The sequence below is a fragment of the Bos grunniens genome, chromosome 27 (genome assembly GCF_055505025.1).
Source record: "Bos grunniens cultivar Pamir isolate PY7600 chromosome 27, Bosgru_T2T1.0, whole genome shotgun sequence".
Classification (NCBI taxonomy): domain Eukaryota; kingdom Metazoa; phylum Chordata; class Mammalia; order Artiodactyla; family Bovidae; genus Bos; species Bos grunniens.
This window is the reverse complement of record NC_141191.1, coordinates 4,023,773-4,050,496: the sequence shown is the minus strand read 5'-3', so window position 1 is coordinate 4,050,496 and position 26,724 is coordinate 4,023,773. Positions and strand designations below refer to the sequence as shown.

At 41.5% G+C, this 26,724-nt stretch overlaps 1 protein-coding gene across 1 annotated transcript in view; it reads left to right on the top strand.

Annotated features, from left to right (window-relative positions):
• CSMD1 (CUB and Sushi multiple domains 1) overlaps positions 1-26,724 on the top strand; it is a 2,074,203-nt gene that overhangs the window by 1,348,436 nt on the left and 699,043 nt on the right. The window contains exon 7 of the mRNA XM_086379826.1: positions 25,953-26,030. Within this exon, the coding sequence (XP_086235952.1) occupies positions 25,953-26,030 (78 nt within the window). The remainder of the gene's footprint in view (positions 1-25,952; positions 26,031-26,724) is intronic.

Here is a 26,724-nt window from a genome sequence, read left to right as displayed (position 1 = left end):
AAAGGAGCCTGGTAGGCTATAGTCCCATGGGAGTCAAAAAGAGTCAGGCACAACTGAATGACTTAGCACGCACACACGTGACATCACACACAGTCATTTAAAACCTGTTGGTTTACTAAGTTAGATTTTCCACATGGTTGGTGTCAATATCTGAAAAACTGTACAGTATCTTTAAAATATCACATGTGTTAATAATATCACTACCCATGTACTCAGAAAAAAATCTTGAATTATTAGGAGATTTAAAAAATTACAGAGACAGACGGGAGTTTTCCATAATACTGATATTTACTTAAAAACTCAAATGTCATCATCAGAAAAAATATCATCCAACTACTTTTCCAGAAACAGCTGACTGTTTATTTTAGGGTAAGAAACAGCAAATACCCCAATGTGAAAACCTGAATATCTCAAGATGATAAGCAGAGTTCTAAGGTGATCCTGGTGACCCTTGACCTCGTCTGGTGCTCCGACTTTGAGTGATATGATGTGATGTCCCTCCTGAGATTTGGCCATATTATAGGGCACAGTTGACTTTAAGAAAAGAGACACTGTCTTGGGAATTCCCTCATAGTCCAGTGGCTAAGACTCCAGGCTCCCGGTGCAGGGGACCAGTGTTCGACCCCTGTTCAGGGAACTAGAACCCATATGCCGCAACTAAGACCAAGGAGCTCTTCCTGAAGAGTTTGTGTGTGAGAGATTTAACACGAATCTCTGCGTTTCATTGATGATGCATGGGGTCACATGGCAAGGAAAGGGAGGCTGGCCTCCAGGAACTGAGAGTAATCCCAGGTCATCAGACTGCAAGGAGGTGGGGACCCCAGTCCAAAACCCAGCAACCTGATTGAACCTGGGGGAAGATTATTCCAGGGCCCCCAAAGAAAGGGTCAACTTGGCCAATTCCTTGTGTGTTAGACCCAGGCCAGGGCACCCAGGTGGGCGGTACTGGATATCTGACCTACACAATCATGAGACAATACATTCGTGCTGTTTTATGTCCTGTTGGTGGCACAATGGTCCCTATACCTGTGGGGGGTAGATTCCAAGACCCCTTACGATACCGAAATCTCTGGATGATCAAGTCCCTTTTATAAAATGGCTTGTAGTATCCACATATAAACTATGCACATCTTTCCGTATACTTAAATTCATCTCTAGATTTCTTATAATACTTAATCCAAGGTAAATGCTATGAAAATAGTTGCCAGCACATCACAAGTTCAAAATTTTGCTTTTTGGATTCTGGAAATTCAGAAAATATATATTTCCAATCTGTGATTGCTTGAATTGAAGGATGTGGAAACTGCAGATACGGAGAGCCAACTAAGTACACTCAACGTGACTTGTTAGTTTTTCTTTAACGTAAAAGCAGTGCTCTGCGAAAAAGCAGCTAGTTCATCTCTGAAGTCAAAGCATTGCATAAGCATTTCTCCTCAAGATGAACACCATTCTTTTTCATGCAGCAGAAAGGCTATAAAAGTACTTCCCATTTCATAAGAAGAACATTAAAAAGTCATGCACTAAAGGCTGAGACCTCATAAAATCAGTTGTTTTCATTGCTGCATCCTTGGCATTCTTCACCAAAGCACCACGAGGAACAGGATGACTCTGGTGCCCTTGGTGCCCTGCCTTAATTCAGGCTGAGGCTCCAGCAGGCTCTGGCCCCTGCTACTACCTTTTTTTTTTTTTTTTTTTAAATTGGACTATAGTTGCTTTGCTGTTGTTATTCAGTTGCTAAGTCATGTCTGACTCTGCAATCCCATGGGCTGCTTCCCTGTTCCTTCACCTGTCCCAGGCTTGTTCCTGGGCTTGTTCCAGGCTTCCCTGTCCTTCACCATATCCCAGAGTTTGCTCAAACTCATGTCCGTTGAGTTGGTGACTCCATCCAATCATCTCCTCTTCTGTCACCCCCTTCTCCTCCTGCCCTCAATCTTTCCCAGCATCAGAGTCTTTTCCAATGAGTCAGCTCTTTGCATCAGGTGACCAAAGTATTGGAGCTTCAGCTTCAGCATCGGCCCTTTCTCATGAATATTCAGGGTTGGTTTCCTTTAGGATTGACTGGTTTGATCTCCTTGATCTCCAAGGGACTCTCAAGAGTCTTCTCCAGTGCCACAATTTTAAAACATCAATTTTTGGTGCTCGGCCTTCTTAGAGTCCAACTTTCACCTCCATACATGGCTACTGGAAAAATCATATATGGATCTTTGTCAGCAAAGTGATGTCTCTGCTTTATAGTTGTTTTACAATATGTTATTTTCTGCTGTACAGCAAAGTGAATCAGCTATATGTATACACATATCCACTCTTTTTTGGATTTTCTTCCCATTTAGGTCAACACAGAGCACTGAGTTGAGCTCCCTGTGCTGTACAGCATGTTCTCATTAGTTACCTGTTTTACACATAGTATGCATATGTGTCGATCCCAATCTCCGAGTTCATCCCACCCACCCTTCCCCCTACAACCCTGGTGTCTATATGTCTGTTCTCTACATTTGAGTGTCTATTTCTGCCCCACAAATAGGTTCATCTGTACCATTTTTCTAGATTCCACATATATGCATTATTACACAGTATTTGTTTTTCTATTTCTAACTTACTTCACTCTGAATGACAGTCTCTAGGTCCATCCATGAATGAAACAAGCCAAGAATATCTTGGTATGACTGAAAGCAGTTCAGACCTAATAGGGCCCCCAGAAGGTCCTGGAGGCTTGGCATATGCAATAATCTTTGAGAACTGCTAGGAAAATGGATCTCATCTGTTTCCAGCCTTGCAGTTGCATCTGTAAGCTGAGAATTCCCCAATGCAAATATCTAGCCCCAGTCTTCCCCCTGTTCAGGCACATGTAGCCAAATTCATAGCTCCATGTCTAATAATGGACATACTGAACTCAGCACACAAAAAACCACATCTTACTTCCTACATAGTCTAATTCTTTCCGTACCATCATATCACAGTATGTGCAGGATGGTCTAATTAGAACATCTAACCTGAAAGTTTATAATCGAGAATCCAGAAAAAGCAATTTCAGAGCAAGTTACAGAATACTATTTTACAGCACCTGCATTTCATGCCTGCACAGAAAAGTTCTATTGACAGGAACTTTCCCCATATGTTCTTTGCTAAGGTGAAATTAATAAAGTGTTGACAGGGATATACTGGTAACATCAGCAACAGGTAAGGTTTACAAATCAAATTTCAGAGAGAACAGCAGACCATGAAAGAACGGTCAGATCTCTTTTAGGTCAAGGCAAACACTGTCTTATGATTAGTCAGGATCAGAAGCTGAATCAATGTGCTGATTCCTTAGCTCTGAGACTTTAAACTATTAAAGTCACTCTCAAGTTCATCTGAACTTAAATGTTTTCCATCAGAAACTGTCAGCCGCTTAATGGCCCCTCGGTCTCTGCTGTCCAGCATCTCCAGTCCTTCCTCCAGCATCTCTTAGAAAATGCACTGTAATTAATTTCTCAAAGTGGCTTCTGACAATTCATTCAGAGAGAAATTTTATTATTCCCATGTAAAGGTTTACATTGTTGTCCCTTTTGTTCAGCACATTAAGTTTGATTTAATATACCAGTTAATGAAATTAATGAGGCTTTCCGAAACCATTGGGGGAAAACAGCAAAATAATACTACTTACAAAGTCATAATAATTGAAGTAAAAGTGGGGAAGAAGCAAATACTTTTCAATCGAAAATACTGTTTGAATTCAGAAACAAAAAAATCCAAAAGTCTGTTTCTTTCTCGTTCCACACATTGGAATACCACAAGCTGCCTCATTACCAGCAACTGATGGAAAAATGATGAATTCGGCCCCTTGTGGGCCAGTTAACTTTTTGGTGCTCACGGTGTAAACCTGGTGCATCATCCAGCAGGCCTGATTATAAAAAGCTGAGCTAGAGAGATTGTGGAATGAGCTCCCATCGGTCCTCACTACTGAAAATCTGCAGTCCTGCACCCATGGGTGCACACATCACAGTGCACACTCATGTCCCCCTTCCAGGGGCGGAGCTGCTGCTAACAGCAGGAACAGTGACTGGACTCATGAGCATCACCAGTGAAAAGTGTCTCTTTGAGAACCCCACAGAGGCTACAGAAAGAAACGGGTGTGTGCGTGTGTGTGTGTGTGTGTGTGTGCAGCCGGTCCTGCGGTTGTTCAAAAGCACATTGTCAGAGCCTCATGCCTTGTAGGGCTGCTGTGAACAGGGTCAGCGTCTGAAGGCTTTACAACTCTGCTCCCTGAAATCAGTTTCCCGGGGCTCAGTTCACATGCCTGCCACTAGACAGCGTTTGAGCTTCCCCAGGGGTCACAGATGAGAAGCATGCTTCTATCCTTTGCACGAAAGAATAAAGACTGGGGCCATGGTTATGATGAGTTATCGCCCACTGTGAAGTGCCACCCCTGCTGGAGAGTGTCAGGCGGTGAATACAATACACCTGTGAGGGGCATTGAATGGTTTACTTCTGATAAAAGCGATGACGGCCCTGGAATGTATTGTCAACAGTTCATCTCCTCAGCCAACAGGACACATGTTCTATCCTGGAGCTTATATTGCTTATGCAAACATTTTACATCAAGTTAACCATAATGAGGGCTTCCCTGGAGACTCTGCAGTAAAGTATTTGCCTGCAATGCAGGAGACGTAGGTTCAATACCTGGGTCAGGAAGATCCCCTGGAGAAGGAAATGACAACCCACTCCAGTATTCTCAGTATTCTTGCCTGGAGAATCCCAATGGACAGAGGACAGAGGTCGGCCACAGTCCCTGGGGTCACAAAGAATTGGAAATGACTGAGCAAATATGCACACACAAGCAGCTCCTGTACAAAGTATTCTTCCAGCTCTTTGCACACCTTTGATGGACAGATGTCACACATAAGGGATTTTGCTTGTTATCTCACTCATTCTTCCCAGCTGCCCTGGGACATTGTCTTTATCAAACAGACCCAGAACCTGAGCTTTTGGGACATGATTAACCTGTCAGAGTGACATCTCCAATGAGCCACAGGACGATGATTGCATCTCACATTGAACCCCAAAGCCAAGCTGTGCATGGGTGAGCCTTTTCCTACTGAAAGATGCAAGACATGGGTAAATGTTCAACTGGAACTTCCCTCAAAAGGAGAAGGGAGCAGCAGATGATGAGGTGTTTGGATGGCATCACTGACTGAATGGACATGAGTTTGAGCAAACTCCAGGAGATGGTGAAGGGCAGGGAGGCCTGGAGTGCTGCATTCCATGGGGTCACAATGAGTGGGACACGACTGAGCGACTGAACAACAACTGCCCCCAGTGTATGTCCTAAACTGTTTGAGCTACTATAACAAAGTTCTGTCAACTGGGTGGCTCATAAACAAGAGACATTTGTTTTTCTTATGGTTTTGGAGGCTAGAAGTCCAAGGTCAAGGCCCAGCAGATCTGGAATATGATGAGGGCCTCCAGAGTCATAGACAGCATTTCTCTTACTGTGTCCTCACCTGGCAGAGATGGATGGAACTCTCTGGGGTCCCTTTTATCAGGGCACCAATCCCACTCATGAAGGCTCCACTCTCATGACCTCGTCACCTCCCCTAAGGCCCCACTCCCTAACACCATCACAGAGGGGGCCAGGTTTCAACATATGAACTTTGACGGACATACCCATTCAGACCGTAGTGAAACAGGAGGGACTGAAAGGCAGTGTGAGGTGGTAGAAAGTACATACATTGGTTTCCATCCTGGTTCCTGGCACAGAGCTCCTAAAACCCTTACACAGTCCTATAAGATGAGCACTTGGAGACTCTTTTGTTCTATTGAGGTGACTCTGGCTGGGGTGGGGACCTGGAAAGGCGCTGATCAGCAGAAAGACCAAGTCGTGATTAAAAGCTTGGCATTTTCAGTCCCACTCCAGGGCAAGATCCCCTGGAAGAGTGTATGGCAATCCACTCCATTATTCTTGCCTGAAAAATCCCATGGACAGAGGAGCCTGGTGGGCTACAGTCTGTGAGTCACAGAGTCAGACAGGACTGAAGTGACTACCACTCCACATGTCCACAGATGGGAGGAGGACTAGAATTAGAGTTACAGGTCCATCGTGCCAGCCTGTGTGTGCATGCTCATTCTCTTTAGTCATGTCTGACTCTTTGCAACCCCATGGACTATAGCCCACCAGGCTCCTCCCTCCATGGGATTCTCCAGGCAAGAATACTGGAGTGGGTTGCCATGTCCTTCTCCAACTTGAATAAACCTCTATTAAAATCTCAGTGTTACAGGTTTCAGAGAGATCCCAGGTAGGCAAACACCCACACCTGGAGTGTTACCCCAAGTCCATGGGTCCCTCCCAGACCTCACCCTGTGTATCTCTTCATTTGTATGCATGGCTTTTAATGACCTGGTGACTTGAGTAGGCATTTCTCTGAGTTCTGAGAACCACTCTAGCAAATTAACCAAACCCAAGGATGGGAGCTTTAGAGGCTCTGATTTACTGTTGTTTGTTCAGGAGCACAGATGACAACCTGAAGCTGGGACTGACATGCGACACATGTGTGGCGGGGAGGGGGCAGTCCTACAGGACTGAATCCTTTACCGGTGGACTCAGACACGGTCTCCAGGAAGATGGTGTCAGAGCTGAGTGAAATCCTAGGACACCCAGATGCTCTCTCCGCATCGGTGACCAGAAGTGATGAGCTTTGGGTGAGGAAGGCAAGAGCCCAGGCAAAAGTTAGGACGTTCCTTCACAGCCAGCGACGTGTATTTAATGCATAGTGTTTGTGCAGTTTGAGGACCAGAGTGTGTTCTGTGTGAACAATGGACATACAGCCTTACCTGCCAGCCCTGCCCAGAAGCTCTCTCTGCACTGTGCACACAGTGTCTTGTGTATTCCCAGAATTATCCTGCAAGTCTCCTTACATTTCAGAAGAAACAGCTAGAGTTAATTCTCTCAGCATCTGTCTTGTCACAAAGCAGAGAAGGAAGATTGGAACTCTGCTCTGAATTAAGTACCGACTTTCCTTCTTTCTGCAGGATCTGCCTGGAATAAGAATGAGAAAACAGAATATCAGGCACCTTAAAATTCTAGCCCTTTAACTTAATCCATGAGACAGAATGCAAGGCTGCGGCTCAAGAGTTCAGGAAATTTTAGGAGTGAAACTGGGGGCTCAGATTTCCAGGCTTGCTGGACAGCACCCCTCTCCCCTCCCGCTGAACCCGACCTTGTTTATGAAACAGTTCCCCAGCCTGATAGCTCAGTCAGTAGAGAATCTGCCTGCAATGCAGGAGACCCTGGTTCAATTCCTGGATCAGGAAGATCCCCTGGAGAAGGGATAGGCTACCCACTCCAGTGTTTTTGGGCATCCTTTGTGGCTCAGCTGGTAAAGAATCCGCCTGCAATGCGGGAGACCTGGGTTCGATCCCTGGGTTGGGAAGATCCCCTGAAGAGAGGAAAGGCTACCCACTCCAGTATTCTGACCTGGAGAATTCCATGGACTGTACAGTCGCAAGCAGTCGGACAGGACTGAACAACCTTCACTTTCACTTTCCCCAGCCTGAAGGATGGAATGCTTTCTGGTAGCTGGACTGGGAAAATTGGGGAACTTCGGTAGGACATCTTTTCACACAAGAGATACAGGCAAAAAGAGTGTGTTAAGGGAGAAACATACACAATCTTTATTGGGAGTGTGTCAATTATCTAAGATAATTCTACCCACAAGCCTCTGCTATTTCCTGGAACTCAACAGAAGACAGTGAAGGGGAAAAGCCGTTTTGGGGACACCTCACCTCACTGCTGTGTTCCCCTTCTCCCTTTCCCCCAAGTTTCACCTCTCGTTTCTTGGTGCCCTCCACCACCACCACCCATTTTGGAGGAAAGTGCCTGAAATAAAGTGTGTAGAGTAACCCAACAAGTGATTACAAAGCTAAGTAAGAAATCTTTTCTCCCAATGCATTCCAAGTTAAATCCTGATGGTGCTCATTGACAAGGTGAAACACAGGGAAGCATATTGTTTCCCTCAAGTCCATGATCTGTTGACTATGTGGGGATGATTAGGTTAATTGCCTTCCTTCCAATAAATAATTTTACTGTAATTGCACTTTAAATTAGTAATGAATGCAGTAGCCAAGTGTTTGGGTGTGTCCACGCTAATCCTTCAGGCATATTATTTGTGTTTTAAAGGCTCCACATATAAAAGTGTCTCCTTTTAATTTGAAAGTGCTGTTCAGTGACATTTGATGAAAAGGTTCTGATATCCCACAGCAAGGAGTATCAGCAACTTAATATCATGAAGCACAGTGAACACCTACCTGTGACTTTGCAGATGCTAACGATCTCTTTTTAACACCAAACTGAAAGAGGACACCTTTCCCAACCAAAGAAGAGACAACTGGCTGGTTTAAGAATAAAAATGTCTCTTTTGCTGTCTTGCATACAGGGTTGTTGTTACCATCTTTCTAAATTCCATATATATGCGTTAGTATACTGTATTGGTGTTTTTCTTTCTGGCTTACTTCACTCTGTATAATAGGCTCCAGTTTCATCCACCTCATTAGAACTGACTCAAATGTATTCTTTTTAATGGCTGAGTAATACTCCATTGTGTATATGTACCAGAGCTTTCTTATCCATTCATCTGCTGATGGACATCTAGGTTGCTTCCATGTCCTGGCTATTAGAAACAGTGCTGTGATGAACATTGGGGTACACGTGTCTCTTTCAATTCTGGTTTTCCTCGGTGTGTATGTCCAGCAGTGGGATTCCTGGGAATTTAGAAAGATGGTAATGACAACCCTGTATGCGAGACAACAAAAGAGACACAGATGTATAGAACAGTTTTTTGGACTCTGTGGGAGAGGGAGTGGGGGGAAATGATTTGGGAGAATGGCATTAAAACATGTATATCATATAAGAAACAAATCGCCAGTCCAGGTTCGATGCAGGATACAGGAAGCTTGGGGCTGGTGCACTGGGATGACCCAGAGGGATGGTATGGGGAGGGAGGTGGGAGGGGGGTTCAGGATGGGGAACACGTGTACACCTGTGGCGGATGCATGTTGATGTATGGCAAAACCAATACAATATTATAAAGTAAAAAAAAAAAAAAAGAATAAAAATGAAATGTGAGAATCCAATTCCTAAAACTTCGTCGTCAGTTTCTCTCAAGGGTCCATGTTCTAGACATCAGAAAATCTCATAAAAACTGTAGGAATTCTGAGTAAGACTAAGCAATGAGGGAGCTGCACGCAAAGTAAACTAGTAAAGACAATGGTCCCTAGGGTTTTTTTCCTCATGAAATAAGATACAACAGCCCCACACCCCCCAATCTGCAACCCACTGTTTCACTTTCCCAAGTCTCAGTTGTCTGAGGTCAACCTTGGTCCAAAAACACCACATGGAAAAATTCCAGAAGTAAACAATTCAGAAACTTTAAACATTGCCGTGGTCTGAGTCCAGTGAGGAAATCTCACGAGCTCAGCTCCGCCAGCACCACAGATGAGACTGATCAGGTGTCCAGCAGGTCCCACAGCAACGGCTCCTCTGTCAGAGGGGCTACTGGGCTGTCACGTGACCCTCATTTTACTGAACAATGGCCTTCTGAAGTGCCTGATCTGATGGTGTTGTCTGGTCACGGAAGAGATATCAGTGACCCTGGAGGAGTGACACTGGCAACTGGAATGTGCTGGAGAGAAACTGGACAGCACCTCCTCTGGGGGGACATTCTTGAAGGAGGAAAGGGAGCAATGGCCTGCAGAGCTGGCTGAGGGCTGTGATGAGAACCTCATCTCCTGTAAACTGACTGAGGAGCTCGGGCTGCTTCTGCTGTCGCTCCTCGGAGGGCCGGAGTTCCACCTCTGCATGACAGGTGCTCAGTTAGGAGGGAAGGAGGTGGAAGGGGGGTGCAGGATGCTGGGACACATGTACACCCATGGCTGATTCATGTCAGTGAACAGCAAAAAAAACACCACAATACTGTAAAGTAGACTCCAATTAAAGTAAATTAATTTTTTAAAAAGAGAAGGAAACAGCAGTGTTAGAATAAGACAGTGTGAGAGCCAGAGAGTACTCATCACATGACCGGGTCACAGCAGCATGCTATCCTGTTCTTGTTTATTATGCATCATTATCACAGCTCTCTGACTGCACACAATTTGATATTTCAGTTCTGTTGCAGGTGTGGGGGGGTGGGGGGGGAGGGAGGGAATGTTCTGTTTCTAAGATTCCATCCACCTGCAGCTCTGGGCAGCCCACGGGGTCATGGCACACGTCCCCTCTGGATGGGTGGGGGATATATAGACCATGAGAACATAACAGGAGAATTTATCTCACAGAGTAAATGAATATGCACAATAATTGTTTGAAATGCAAATACAAATGAGATAGCATTTTTTAATTATCACATTGGTGAGTATTTTCCTTTCTATGCTATATAAAATAGATAATGAAGAAGGACCTACTTACTGCATGGGAACTAGACTCAATATTTTGTAATAACTTACAAGGATAAAGAATCTGGAAATATACATATTTCTGAATCACTTTGCTGTGCACCTAAAACAAATACAACACTGAAAATGAGTTATGTGCCTTTGGGCTCAGTTGTGTCTGACTCTTTGAAATCCTATGGACACTGCAGCTCTTCTGTCCATGGGATGAATATTTCATGGCAAGAATATTGGAATGGATTGCCATTTCTTCCTCCAAGGGATTTTCCCAACTTAGGGATCGAACCTGTGTCTCCTGCATTGGCAGGCAGGTTCTTTACCAGTTCTCAGGTTCTTTACCACTGAGCCACCTGGGAAGCCCCTAAGTCAACGTGACTCAGTACATACCTTTTGTTATAACAGGATTAACATGAATCGATGTTGTTTAAGGAGCTAACATACCAGTTCATTCAAAGATTTCTTAGATAACACTTTGAAGAGTCAATCAGATCCTGATTTTGAAAACTTCAGTTTGATAATATGTGTTTACTAATATAATTACTTAAACATTGCCTTGTGTAATTCAATAATTGTCCTTAAAAATAAAACTTAAATGTAAAGTGTGGCTAAAACAAGCGGCATTGTTTATGAAGGAAACAGCAGCTCCTGATAAACCAGTCAGTTCTAGAATCAGACCAGCAGCTCCAGGATGGCTCTATCCTCACAAGCCCTATGCTTGTGTGCGCACTAATTGGGTTCAGTTGTGTCTGACTCTTTGTGACCCAATGAACTGTAGTCAGGTGCTTCTTTCCATGGGATTCTCCAGGCAAGAATACTGGAGTGGGTTGCCATGCCCTCCTCCAGAGAATCTTCCTGACTCAGGGATCAAACTCATGCAGTCTCTTTTGTCTCCTACATCGGCAGGCAGATTCTTTGCCACTAGCACTACTTGAGAAGCCCCCACAAGCCCTATAACCTACAATAAATTATTTAACTTCTTGGTAACTCAGTTTTCCTCTGTAATAAACAGCATAAATCTTATAAACTTGTGGTGAAATTAAGCAAGATGTGTAAAAGCACTTAGCAGAGTGTAAAATACATAGAAATCTTCCCATACGACTCTGATGGTTAAGAATCTGCCTGCAATGCAGGAGATCCAGGTTCAAACCCTGGATCAGAAAATCCCCTGGAGAAGGGAATGGCTACCCACTCCTGTCAGTATTCTTGCCTGGATGAATCCCATGGACAGGGGAGCCTGGAGGGCTACAGTCCATGAAGTTGCAGAGTCAGACACGACTAAGTGTCACTAATGCTTTAAAAGTTATTAGTCAATAAGAATATCATAATGCTAATAATATTTTATTAGATGTTTACAGTATTTCTACTGGATTAAAGGGAATACATGAAAAGTTTAAAAATATGGTAATAAATACCAAGGCATCACATGGCAACACTCAGACTTATGAACAAGGAATGACCACTGAATTAGAAGAGAGCTGGAGAGTGTGGGGTCTGGAAATGGGGGAGGGGAGGTGACATCACAGGCAAGGAGGAGCTGGAGAACTGACCACAGGAGGCAGCAACAACAGGCAGGGTGGTGACCGCTGTCTTTGATAATGGCTGTGTTCAGGTTAGGAGAGAATGGGGAGAGGTGAAAGGAAGATGATTCCCAGGAGGTGTTTCCTCTCCCTGCTCCAGGACAGGAGAGAAAAGGGCCAGGCAGTGCTGGGGGTGTGGGCCAGACGGTGTTTTGTCTAGTTGTTCTCTGCTTGCACGCTTGCTTTTTTGCTCATTTGCTTTGTCTCGGTTCATAAAGATGGAAAGTGAAACAACATGTTTGTGTAATAATGGAATCGATCAAGCAGAGAAAAGAAAAATGGTTATGCAGAAGGAGGAAAAATGATGGCATTGAGGAGATGAGCCCTAGTGTGGAGGTGAAGGCTCTGGTCATAGATGGAAAATGACTTCACCATCTGTGATAACAGCCGTAAGATCCTGGGGTTACACAGACTTTTATCAGCATCAACATGAACTTTGCATTTATAATAATTAACAGAGAATAGGAAAGTGGATCCAGATTCAGATATTTAGTAATTAAGTTATATAACTATAGTGATACTTTGATATAGTTTTTAAAAATGTGTTTAAAATATAAAAGTGATTTGAATTTTGATGATACTTCCCTAATATAAAACACAAAATCTAATGAAGAAATGTGAAACAGTTTGGGTAAGGGGTGATATAATTGGATAAATTAATGAAGCAAATTAATATTTTGAAAGTGTTTCTAAAATATCATGGTATAAATGCTTGGGGAAAAAAAGTGAGCCTTACAGCAAGTGAAAGAATGCAAACCACTGGGATTCCACAAAATATATTATTTTTAAATCACTTATTTTCCTCTTCAGAATAAGAAAGATTAACAGAAATCTCTGAGATAATCCAAAAGTTTAGATTCTTCCCCAATAAGGAAAACAAAAAAATTTCCAGTCAACCCATAAACCAAGAATATTTTTCTGAACAACTCCTAGTTTTTCCAGTTCAAGAATAAGTGAAGGCCCTGAAGAGGATATGCTCTAGAATGTGAGCTGGTGCTTCTCCATTCTGCTGTCAGAGAACAAAGCTTTCCTTTGCTTCTAAAGTGAACTCAGTCCTGTTCTATTGGCTCCAAGAACACCAAGCAGAAGCACTGTTCTTGAGAACTGACTCAGGAGGGTTCATAAGGAAAGTCCTTGACTTAATAAACAAAGTAAAAATGTATGCTGCAGTTCCTAAAGATCTCTGATTGAAGTTTAAACAAGGAAGTCTTCTTTGAAAGGCCCAAATAAGAAATGCTAAGCTAAGGAGAATGGAACTGGCCTGGGAGCTCTGTGCATTATCAGCTCTCCTCGTGGTGGTGGCAATGGCTGAAGTCTGAGGACCCTGGCCCTGGAGCTTGAACCCCCACAAGCCTGCAGAAGCTCCATGAAGTTGGAAGGACCCAAGACTTGTGGGGTCTGGGGAGAATTGAACTGAGTTTCTCAAGCTGATCAGTGTGAGGGAACCACAGAGATCAAGCCCTGAGCTTTTGGAGTGGGAACACTGACTCCAAGACCCTAGACTACCACAGAACTAGCCCTAGGGAGTATCAAATAGTAAGAAATCACACAAAGGAAACCACTTGAATAGAAAACCTGGCATCACCCAACCACCAGTAGCACTCTGTGAAGGACGCCTCATCCAACAGCAAACAAAACAAAAATACAAACCCAATCTTCAGCAGACAGGATTATCACCTCAGCCTTGCCCATCAGAGGAAAAACAAACAAACAAAACTCAGCATAAATCTCACCCTATAGGAAGCTTACACAAACCACTGGACCAACCTGAGGAGAGCAGAAAGCAAAGGGAAGAAATAATTCAGCCTTGAAGCCTGGGTAAAGGAGACCACAAACACAGTAAGTTAAAAAACAATAACAAAAAGGCAGAGAAATACTACACAAATGAAGGAACAAACTAGAAACACAGAAGTTCAAATAAATAAAGAGGAAATAGATAAACTACCTGAAAAAGGATTCAGAATAATGATAGTAAAGATGATCAAAAACCTTGAAAATGAAATGAGGAAAATGCAAGAATCAATTAACAAAGACCTAGAAGAATTAAAGAATAAACATACAGAGACAAACAAAATGATTACTGAAATTAAAAGTACTCTAGAAAGTGAAAAAAAAAGAAAAGAAATGTTAAACTTTGTAACATTTTAAATTTTATAAAATTCACAGTATTTTTTATTTAATAACTAAAATTTTTAAAAAATGAAAGAATCAATGGCAGAATATCTGAAGCAAAAGAACAAATCAGAGAGCTGGAAGATAAAATGGTGGAAATAACTTCTGAAGAGCAGAATATACTTCTAAATAAAGTGAAAGAATGCCAAGAACTGAGGATAGTATCAGAGCCCTCTGGGACAATATCAAACACACCAACATTCAAATTATAGGGATTCCAGAAGAAGAAGAGAAAAAGAAAGGGTATGAAAAATTTTTGAAGAGATTATAGTTGAAAATTTCCCCAACATGGAAAAGGAAATGGTCAATCAAGTCCAAGAGGCACAAAAAGTCCCATACAGGATAAACCCAAGGAGAAACACACCAAGACACATACTGAGCAAACTAACAAAGACTAAACACAAAGAAAGAATATTAAAAGCAGCAAGGGAGAAGCAACAAGTAACATACAAGGGAAATCCCATAGGCTTAACAGCTGATCTTTCAGCAGAAACTCTGTAGGCCATAGGGAATGGCAGGATATATTTAGAGTATTGAAAGGGAAAAATCTACAACCAAGATTACTGTCCCTGGCAAGGGTCTCATTCAAAATTGATGGAGAAATAAAAAGCTTTTCAAACAAGCAAAAGTTAAGAGAATTCAGTACCAGCAAACCAGCTTTACAACAAATGTTAAAGGGACTTATATGGTCAAGAAATACAAGAGAATAAAAACATTTACAAAATGAATCCCAAACAATTAAGAAAATGGAAATAGGTATATATATCTCAACAGTTGCTTTAAATGTAAATGGATTAAATGTTCCAACCCAAAGACACAGACTGGCTGAATGGATGCAAAAACATATATATGCTGTCTACAAGAAACCCACTTCAGACCTAAAGACACAAATAGACTGAAAGTGAGAGGATGGAAAAATATATTCCTTGCAAATGGGAAGCATAAGAAAGCTGGAGTAGCAATCCTCATATTAGACAAAATAGACCTTAAAATAAAGAAGATTGCAATATATAAGGAAGGACACTACATAATGATCAAGGGATCAATCCACGAGGAAGACATAACATTGTAAATATCTATGCATCCAACATAGGAGACCTCAATACATAAGAGAAACACTAACAGACATAAAAGGAGAAATTGACAGTAACACAATAATAGTAGGAGAACTTTAAATCCCCACTCACACTAATGGACAGATCTTCAAAACAGAAAATTAATAAGGAAACATGAGTCTTAAATGATACATGAGATGAGATGGATCTCATTGATATCTTCAGGATATTCCATCCAAATGCCAAAGAATACACCTTCTCAAGTATACGTGGAACGTTCTCCAAGATAGACTACATCCTGGGTCACAAATCAAATCTCAGTAAACTTAAGAAAATTGAAATTATATCAGGCGTCTTCTGTGACCACAATGCTATGAGACTAGATATCAATTAAATAAAAAAAAAAAATCTGTAAGAAACACAAACACATGGAGATTAAACCACACATTTCTAAATAACCAACAGGTTACTGAAGAAATCAAAAGGGAAATCAAAATTTTATAGAAACAAAGGACATGAAAACATGACAATTCAAAACCTATGCTGCTGCTAAGTCGCTTCAGTTGTGTCTAACTCTGTGCAATCCAATAGATGGCATCCCACAGATGGCATCCCACCAGGCTCCCCCGTCCCTGGGATTCTCCAGGCAAGAACACTGGAGTGGGTTGTCATTCCCTTCTCCAATGCATGAAAGTGAAAAGTGAAAGTGAATTCACTCAGTCGTGTCCGACTCTTCACGACCCCATGGACTGCAACCTACTGGGTTCCTCCATGCATGGGTTTTCCCAGACAAGAGTACTGGAGTGGGAAGCAGCAAAAGCAGTTCTAAGAGGGAAGTTTATAGCAATACAATCCTACCTCTAGAAACAAGAAAAACATTGAATAGACAACCTAACTTTACACCTAAAACAGTAGAAAAAGAAGAAGAAGAACAACAACAACAACAAAAACCCCAAATAGTGGAAAGAAATAAATCATAAAGATCCAAGCAGAAATAAATGAAAAAGAAATGCAGGAAACAATAGTAACAATTACTAAAACTAAAAGCTAGTTCTTACAAAATTGACAAGCCTTTAGCCAGAATCATCAAGAAAAAAAGAGAGAAGAATCAAATCAACAAAATTAGAAATTAAAGAGGAGCAGTTACAACAAACAATGCAGAAATACAAAGGATTGTAAGAGATCTTATGAACAACTATATGGCAATAAAATGGATTACCTGGATAGATTCTTAGAAAAGTTCCATCTTCCAAGACTGAACCAGGAAGAAATAGAAATTATGAAAAACCCAATTACAAGCACTGAAATTGAAGCTGTGATCAGAAAGAACCTGAAAGAAAGTCAAGTCACTCAGTCGTGTCCAACTCTTTGCAACCCCATGGACTGTAGACCTCCACGCTCCTCCATCCATAGGATTTTCCAGGCAAGAATACTGGAGTGGGTTGCCATCTCCTCCAGAGGATCTTCCCAACCCAGGGATCGAACCCAGGTTTCCTGCATTGCAGGCAGATGCTTTACCATCTGAGGCACCAGGGAAGCCTGACCAAAAATCTCCCAAAAAACAAAAGCCCAGGACCATATGGCTTCAGAGGAAAATTCTATCAAACATTTAGAGAAGAGACAATACCTATCCTTCTAAAATTCTTTCAAAGAATTTTAGAGGAAGCAACACTTCCAAACTCATTCTATGAGGCCACCATCACCCTGATACCAAAATCAGACAAAGACAACACAAAAAAGGAAAGCTACAGACCAATATCACTGATGAACATGGATGCAAAAATCCTCAACAAAATTTTAGCAAACAGAATTTAGCAACACATCTAAAAGGTCATACACCATGATCAAGTTGGTTTTATTCCAGGGATGCAAGGATTCTTCAGTATATGCAAATCAATCAATGTGATACACCATATTAACAAATTTAAAGATAAAAAACATGATAATCTCTGCTGCTGCTACTACTGCTGCTAAGTCGTTTCAGTCGTGTCCGACTCTGTGTGACCCCATAGACAGCAGCCCACCAGGCTCCCTGTCCCTGGGATTCTCCAGGCAAGAACACTGGAGTGGGTTGCCATTTCCTTCTCCAATGCATGAAAGTGAAAAGTGAAAGTGAAGTCGCTCAGTTGTGTCTGACTCTTCGCGACCCCATGGACTGCAGCCTACCAGGCTCCTCCATCCATGGGATTTTCCAGGCAAGAGCACTGGAGTGGGGTGCCATCACCTTCTCCAATAATCTCTATAGATGTAGAAAAAGCCTTTGAAAAAATTCAGCACTGATTTATGATTAAAACTCTTAAAAAATGGGCATAGAAGGAACCTACCTCAACATAGTAAAGGTCACATATGATAAGCCTACAGCAAACATTATTCTCAATGGTGAAAAACTGAAAGCATTCCCCGTTAGATCAGGAACAAGACAATAGTGTCCACTTTCACAACTATTATTCAACATAGTTGTGGAAGTCCTAGCTACAGCAACCAGAGAAGAAAAAGCAATAAAAGGAATGCAGACCAGAAAAGAAGAAGTAAAACTCTCTCACTGTTTGCAGATGACATGATACTGTACATAGAAAACCCTAAAGATGGTATCAGAAAATTTCTACAGCTAATCAGTGAATTTAGCAAAGCTTCAGAATTCAAAATCAATACACAGAAATCACTTGCATTTCTATATACTAACAATGAAATCAGAAACAGAAATTAAGGAATTAATCCCATTCACCATTGCAACAAAAAGAATTAAATATCTAGGAATAAACTTACCTAAGGAGACAAAAAAAAAAAAAAACAACCTGTCCACAGACAATTATAAGACATCAATCAAAGAAATCAAAGATGACATATACAGATGGAGAGATATTCCATATTTCTGGGTAGGAAGAATCAATATTGTGAAAATGACTACATTACCAAATGCAATCTACAGATTCAATGTCATCCCTATCAAATTATCAAAGGCATTCTTCACAGAACTAGTACCAAAAATTTCACAATTCATATGGAAACACAAAAGACCCTGAATAGCCAAAGCAGTCTTGAGAAAGAAGAATCGAGCTGGAAGAATCAACCTTCCTGACTTCAGATTATACTACAAAGCTACAGTCATCAAGACAGTATGGTGCTGGCACAAAAAAAAAAGAAATATAGACCAATGGAACAAGATAGAAGGTCTGGAAATAAACCCATGCACCTATGGGAATCTTATTTTTGACAAAGGAGGCAAGAATATACAATGGGGCAAAGACAGCCTCTTCAATAAATGGTGCTGGGAAAACTGGACAGCTACATGTAAAAGAATGAAATTAGAACACTTCCTAACACCATACTTAATGCTAAACTCAAAATGGATTATAGACATAAAGCTAATACCAGAAACTATAAAAATCTTAAAGGAAAACATAGGCAGAACACTTAATGACATAAATCAAAACAAGATCCTCTATGACCCCCCTCCTAGAATAATGGAAATAAAAACACAAGTAAACAAATGGGATCTGATTAAACTTAAAATCTGTGGCACAGCAAAGCAAGCTATAAGCAAAGTGAAAGGACAACCCTCAGAATGGGAGAAAATAATAGCAAATGAAACAACTGACAAAGGATTAATTTCCAAAACATACAAGCAGCTCAGATAACTCGATGCCAGGAAAACAAACAACCTAATCTAAAAGTGGGAGAAAGACCTAAACAGACTTTTCTCCAAGGAAGATATGCTATGCTACGCTATGCTAAGTCACTTCAGTCATGTCCGGCTCTGTGTGACCCCACAGACGGTAGCCCACCAGGCTCCCCCGTCCCTGGGATTCTCTAGGCAAGAACACTGGAGTGGGTTGCCATTTCCTTCTCCAATGCATGAAAGTGAAAAGTGAAAATGAAGTCGCTCAGTTGTGTGCGACCCTCAGAGACCCCATGGACTGCAGCCTTCCACGCTCCTCCATCTATGGGATTCTCCAGGCAAGAACACTGGAGTGGGTTGCCATTGCCTTCTCCAATACATGAAAGTGAAGAGTGAAAGTGAAGCTGCTCAGTCGTGTCTGACTCTGTGCGACCCCATGGACTGCAGCCTACCAGGCTCCTGTGTCCATGGGATTTTCCAGGCAAGAGTACTGGAGTGGGATGCCATTGCCTTCTCCGGCAAGGAAGATATACAGATGGCTAACAGACACATGAAAATGTGTTCAACATTGGTCATTATTAGAGAAATGCAAATCAAAACTACAATGAGATATCACCTCAGACCAGTCACTATGGCCATCATCAAAAAGTCTACAAATGCTGGAGATGGTGTGGAAAAAAGGGAATGCTCTTGCACTGTTGCTGGGAATGTAAATCGATACAGCCACTATGGGAGATGGTATGGAGATTCCTTTAAAAACTTGGAATAAAACCACCATATGACCCAGCAATCCCACTCCTAGGTATATACACTCAGAAAACCAGGGTTGAAAAAGACACATGTACCCCACTGTTTACTGCAGCACTATTTACAATAGGTAGAGCATGGAAACCACCTAGATGCCCATCGACAGATGAATGGATAAAGAAGTTTGGTACATATACACAAAGGAATATTACTAAGCCATAAAAAATGAATGCTTTTGTGTCAGTTCTAATGAGGTGGATGAACATATTATACAGAGTGACATAAGTCAGAAAGAAAAAATATCGTATTCTAATGCATATATCGGAGAAGGCAATGGCACCCTGCTCCAGTACTCTTGCCTGGAAAATCCCATGGGTGGAGGAGCCTGGTAGGCTGCAGTCCATGGGGTCGTGAAGAGTCAGACACGACTGAGCGACTTGACTTTGACTTTTCACTTTCATGCATTGGAGAAGGAAATGGCAACCCACTCCAGTGTTCTTGCTTGGAGAATCCCAGGGACGGGGGAGCCTGGTGGGCTGCCGTCTGTGGGGTCGCACAGTCAGACACGACTGAAGTGACTTAGCAGCAGCAATGCATATATACAGAATCTAGAAAAATGGTACTGAAGAATTTATTTACAGGGCAGCAGTGGAGAAACAGACATAGAGAATAGACTTATGGACATGGAGAGAGGGGAGGAGAGGGTGAGATGTATGGAAAGAGTAACATGGAAACTTACATTACCATGTATAAAATAGATAGCCAACAGGAATTTTCTGTATGGCTCAGGAAACTCAAACAAGGGCTCTGTATCAACCTAGAGGGGTTGGATGGGGAGGGAGGTTCAAAAGGAAACAAGTGTATGTGTACCTATGGCTGAGTCATGTTGAGATTTGACAGAAAACAAACAAACAAAAAATAATAACCCCCCCAAAAAGAAGTTAACATAAATAATGGAGTTTGAAATGTCATAGCTAGTAATGTGATAATATAAAAAGACAATGTAAATATAAAAGATTAATAGCTTATGGACTATAATTGCTTACTTATCAAATGTAATAGAAAGCTTTGATTAAATAATTATAAGGCAAATGTTAGATAACAAGAACATTTTTAACCATAAGAAAGCTCAATAGATTAATTTATGTACTTTATATACAAAAATATTTTAGACTTTATTTTATATAGTAAATGTGCAAAATATTTAAGTATGCAATAATAATATATGTAAACATTTACATATATGAGTATATAGTAAATAATGTATATATATAAATATAGCATAAATTATATAATATGTAACATAAATGTGAAAGTGTGTGTGTATGTGTGTGTGTGTAGTGAGCTCTTGCAATACAAAGCCTTTCCAAGGATTTCACTATTATTGTTATCAACAATAGTAAATATTCTTTTGATAAGCCACTTAGATGGAATATTTTAGCCTGAAGAAATTTTAGTAAAATTACAATAATGCTCTGCGTTACTAATATGACCAATACACAGGGCTTATATTTTTAATTCCAAACCCTGGCTTCTTTAGATTTGTCAGCGGTTGATGTGTGTACATGTGTGAAACAGTTTCCTCCGTAGTCTGTGAGGTTTCTCAACAACTTCTGCCTCTGCATTTAGCAACTTAGGATTTTTATGACTCAGGAAGAGTGTTCTACCACTCTTTCCAAGCTTTGAGAACCAGTTGTCTAGGCACTCATGGGAAAGAACAGGGCTATGGAGGAATTTGTTTTGGGTCCCTGGTCTTTCTGAGGATGCGACTGTCTGCCTGAGCTACCCTCTTCCTCACGGCTGCTGCTTGTAAAGTGGAAATCTCTCCTGAGGGGTAGGGAGGGAGGCGGAATCTGGGTCGATGATGGGAGGGGCCTCAGGGGTGATGATGGGAGAGACCCTTTGAAGAGGGTCTCTTTCGTTTCTTTACAACATTGCCAAGAACCAGGGCTGTCCAGTAAGAGGACGTATTAAAACCAGCCAGAAATCAGAGGAGGGGAGCAAGTACAACAGTTTCCATTATACTGGGAAAAACAAAACAAATAAACTTCCCTGGCGAATTCCCTAGCTTCACTCAGCTACATAGAGTTACTTGCAAAATTACAAAATTTATTATACTCTCACTAAAGTCTTATATATTCAGATACTATTATTGCACCCTGAAGGCTACTCATTTTTTTTTTTTAATTTTCTGAAAGCATCAAGTCCTGTTTGTTTTATCTGTTTATTTTGGGTGACATTTGTTTTGAGTTTTATGCTCTTTGTTATCTTGCATCGATTGCCCCATTCGTTACTTATTGTGCATTTGTCTTCTCTCTCCTGAGTAACTTCAAGATAGAGTTGTTTCAGCACAGAAAGTTGGGTGTCATGGGGGAGACATCGAGGCTTCCTGGTTCAGAGCAAAGCCCTGCTCTGGGGAAACATGATGCAGAGACCACGCCTCCTCAGCAGGGACAGTGGGTTCCTGATGTGGCTTCTGTTTGCTGTGCTGTCTGTCTCCAGGACACGGAGATGCGGATGAGCATGAAAGGCAGACGTGGCGGGAGCAGGGAGATGAATAGTTCTCTGGAAGGGTGTCCTCAGTGGACGCGAGGTGGGGATGCCTGCTGGGGAGCATCCTGTGGAATGACTCCTGTGGACGGGAGGATACAGAGCAACAAGGGCAGAGGGAGCCAGGGGGCTGCACGAGGGTTCATTCAGATGGCCTCAGTGACACCAGGGCCATTGGAAACAGTTCTGGAACTGTATTCCATCCCATGGGGATAGAGTACCCCATCCCAGGGACCATGGGGTGGTCCCTGACATGATCTGTCCCTGAAGACATGGGCCCTGGCAGTCTGTCCCTGAGGGTCCCCTGAGGGCACTGGCAGCAAGCAGCCGCCACTGGCCACTCCTTCCATGTGGGGCCATCAGTGGGGGGCACCCCGTGTCTGCCAGGAGTGCTGTCCACTTCAGGAGTCCCACCGTCTAGCCGTGGCGCTGGTCAGAATGATCAGTTAGAACCACATTACCATACAGGACTAACTTCCTCAGTGAACTCTCAAGGTGTGTAAAGTCCCTTCACCATTCCAATTTCCCTTGTGAAATGCAGAGCAGAAGAACTCATGCTCATGTGCAAAGATTTGACAACACACATATACAACGTTTAAATGTTTTGTCAGGCCACATGACTAGATGATTGGGACCAGGATTCAAAATCCAAGGCCAGACCCTGTTGTATTATGTGAAGAAGGAAACATTCCACTCATCACTCCTGGGTTCAGCTAAACATGCAGAGTCATGGAAACAAAGAGATCATGCAAATAAGAATATTTTTTAAAAATCAAGAATACTTTAAGTTTCTTTGACATTAATTTCTCATTTAAATGCTTTCTTCTCTGTAATCATCTTCTGTGTTTTTTCACTCTTTTAACCTTCTTGAGGCTTTCAATGGCTAAGTCGAAGATCTCTCTTGATAAATGTCGCACTGCACTTGAAAATATGTGGGATCTTTTCAAATATCCTTTGATTTGATGTTAGAACTGATTTCTAACATCAGTTCAGTTCAGTCGCTCAGTCATGTCCAACTCTTTGCAACCCCATGGACTGCAGCATGCCAGGCCTCCCTGTCCATCACCAACTCTCGGAGTTTGCTCCAACTCATGGCCATTGAGTTGGTGATGTCATCCAACCATCTCATCCTCTGTCATCCCCTTCTCCTCCTGCCATCAATGTTTCCCAGCATCAGGGTGTTTTCAAATGAGTCAGTTGTTCGCATCAGGTATTGGCCAAAGTATTGGAGTTTCAGGTTCAGAATCAGTCCTTCCAGTGAATGTTCAGGACTGATTTCCTTTAGGATGGACTGGTTGGACCTCCTTGTTTTCCAAGGAACTACCAAGAGTCTTCTCCAACACCACAGTTCAAAAGCATCAGATCTTCAGTGCTCAGCTTTCTTTATAGTCCAACTCTCACTTCCATACATGACTACTGGAAAAACCATAGTTTTGACTAGATAGACCCTTTGTTGGGAAAGTAATGTCTTTGCTTTTTAATATGCTGTCTAGGTTGATCATAACTTTTCTTCCAAAGAGCAAGCATGTTTTAATTACATGGCTTCAGTCAGCATCTGCAGTGATTTTGGGGCCCCCCAAAATAAAGTCTGTCACTGTTCCCTATCTATTTGCCATGAAGTGACGGGACCAGATGCTGTGATCTTAGTTTTCTGAATGTTGAGTTTTAAGCCAATGTTTTCACTCTCCTCTTTCACTTTCATTGAGAGGCTCTTTACTTCTTCTTTGCTTTCTGCCATAAGAGTGGTATTATCTGCATATCTGAGGTTATTGATATTTCTCCCTTCGATCTTGATTCCAGCTTGTGCTTCTTCCAGCCCAGCATTTCTCGTGATGTACTGATCTCTAACATAGTTCCACAGTGATAAGAGAAAAGAGTGCACGATTTCAACCTCTTTAGACCATGAAATTTTTAGACCTTGTTTTGTGTGTCTAGATATGTTCCAATATCTCCTGGTTTATAGTATATGGGAGCTTGAGTAGAATTTGTACCCTGATGTTGTGTGGACATTGTATAAATCTTAATCATGTTGAATTGGTTCATAATGCTTTTCAGGTCTACTGTATCCTTCTACTTCTCTCTGTTTTCATACTGTTAATTTTTGAGAGTTTGATATAGAAACTCCAACTAAAAATCTTAATTTATCTACTGAAAAAAATAATTGTAGTATATAGCAGAACTATCTGTAATTTTGCTCTGTATTTTCCAAGTCTCCTGCAAATGAGTTATTATGCTTTCATTATTTTAAAAAAATAAAAATTAGAAAAAATATTTTTAAAAATAATCCAGTGGTCTTTTAGGTAGAAATAATACCAGCTTGGGCTTCTCTGATAGCTCAGTTGGTAAAGAATCTGCCTGCAATGCAGGAGACCCTAGTTTAATCCTTTGGTTTGGAAGATCCACTGAAAAAGGGATAGGCTACCCATTCCAGTATTCTTGGGCTTCTCCTGTGGCTCAGCTGGTAAAGAATCCACCTGCAATACAGAAGACCCATGTTTAATCCCTGGGTTGGGAAGATCCCCTGGAAAAGGGAAAGACTACCCAGTCCAGTATTCTGGCCTGGAGAATTCCATGGACTGTACAGTCCATGGAGTTGCAAAGAGTCACATAACTAAGCCACTTTCACTTTCAATATCAGCTTGCCATTATGCTTGTGTAATGGTTATGAATCGGCTCCAAAGCAAAGAGCATAACCCAGGACGAAGGCAGTCAGGCAAGAAAAATTCTCTTCTGCTCAGGAAAGTGTCAGTGTTGTTTTCTATTCAGACCTTCAGCTGATTAGATGAGGTCCAGCCACCTGGAGAGGGGCAAGCTGCTCTACTCAGTCTATGGATTTAATACTTACTCTCTTTCCAAAACCACCTTCACAGAAATATCCAGGAAAACATTTGACAAGATATCTGGGCACTCTGTGCCCCAGTTAAGTTGACATATAAACTAACCATCACACTCCTTTTACAGATAAATCGACAGGCTCTGAGGTAACTTACACAGGCAACATAGATACCAGATTCTGAGCAAAAATTTGAACACAGAGCTTCATGGTACTCTAGGTCCATATATGTAAATCATATTTAAGCATGTAAATCATAAATATTTGCTATTTTTTAATTTAATAAAATATAAGTTTGATGTTTAAAGCAAATTATTTCATATTAAAATTTCACTTTTTAGTTTCATCCCACAAATGACTTCCCACTTTTTACCCCCCAGAAATGACCAGACAAGTAGAATTTCCTAAAATATTTGATGTAGGGCTTAGAAAAATTAAGAAATATTTACAGTTGAGAACTATAATTTTAGAAATCAATACCATATATGTATTTTTATATTGCCTATAGGTTATGAGAGTCTGGAAGTACTGGTGTCCTCTTATTTAGCATTTTATTCCAAGCACTCAGAACAGGATTTCCTCATACTAGCTCCCCACCAATGAATATTTGTTAAATTTTGAGTGATTAAAGGACTAGATGAATAAACAAATACCTTTTATCTGTCCTCAAAATTTTTCATGAATGTAACAGAATTAGAAAGTGGCGGCAAGCAGGTTTGGATGTAGATAATAGTCTCACCACATATTATTTTTGCTTCTAACACTGTGATTATAAGATACGATCTTGCTGGCAGATAGCCTTGCATTAATTATTCACAAGCTCTTGTACTGGTTTAGTTTGCATCATTCACCCCTTAGAACATGTCCCATATTCCAGGGGTTGGCAAGAAAGCAGTTACGACTGGAGATGCTGTGAAGATAAAATGCAGTTTCGTGATATTGCTCTGAGTCTCAGCTAATAATTTGTCTTTTGTTTCTTCCAGTGAAAAAGGCAATTGAATTGAAGTCAAGAGGAGTCAAGGTGATGCCCAGCAAGGACAGCAGCCATAAGAACTCTGTCTGTAAGTCACCCTCTCTCTGTATGAGGATGAATGTGTCCATTAGAGGGGAGCGCTTCTGGAGAAGTGCTTCTCTAAACTGCCTTCCCCACTGCATCTCATTCTGCTTTCCTACTTCAAAATATTCAAAAGTATTTTCTGGGAGAGAGAGTCTGCACTAACTCCACTCTATTTGGAGAGACCGTGTGATCATCTTAATTCTAAATGTATCTCCCACCTGCCTGTGCCCTCTGCCCTCATGGGCCACTGTCTGAGACTGGACCTTCCAGAGTTCTCTATTAAGTAGCCGTTCCACCCTCAGGTGTTTTGATCCCAGTTTCTCTTTCCATTCTAGTATATACTCAAGGATATACTCCCTGTTTGATAATTATGGGCAGTATTATTCAAATTGAACCGGGCTTAATGAAGGAAGAAAACTACTGGAGGGCAAGAAGAAAGCAAGTAATTATTTCAAAATAAAGGTTTAGTATTTTGCTGTTGTTAGTTTTTAGTTCAGAATGTTTCCTAAAATGGGGGATGTGGTGTTTATAATTATTTTGCAGTTGACTTTTTTTTATGGACAAAAACCTTGCAGAAGTGGCCCATAGGAACAGAGAAACTATGTACTGAGTGAACCCTTCCATCAAATCGACATGAGGTCTGAGGTCAGAGCAGGCAGACATCAAATGCATCTCTTAGTGCCACATTCAAGCAGGAG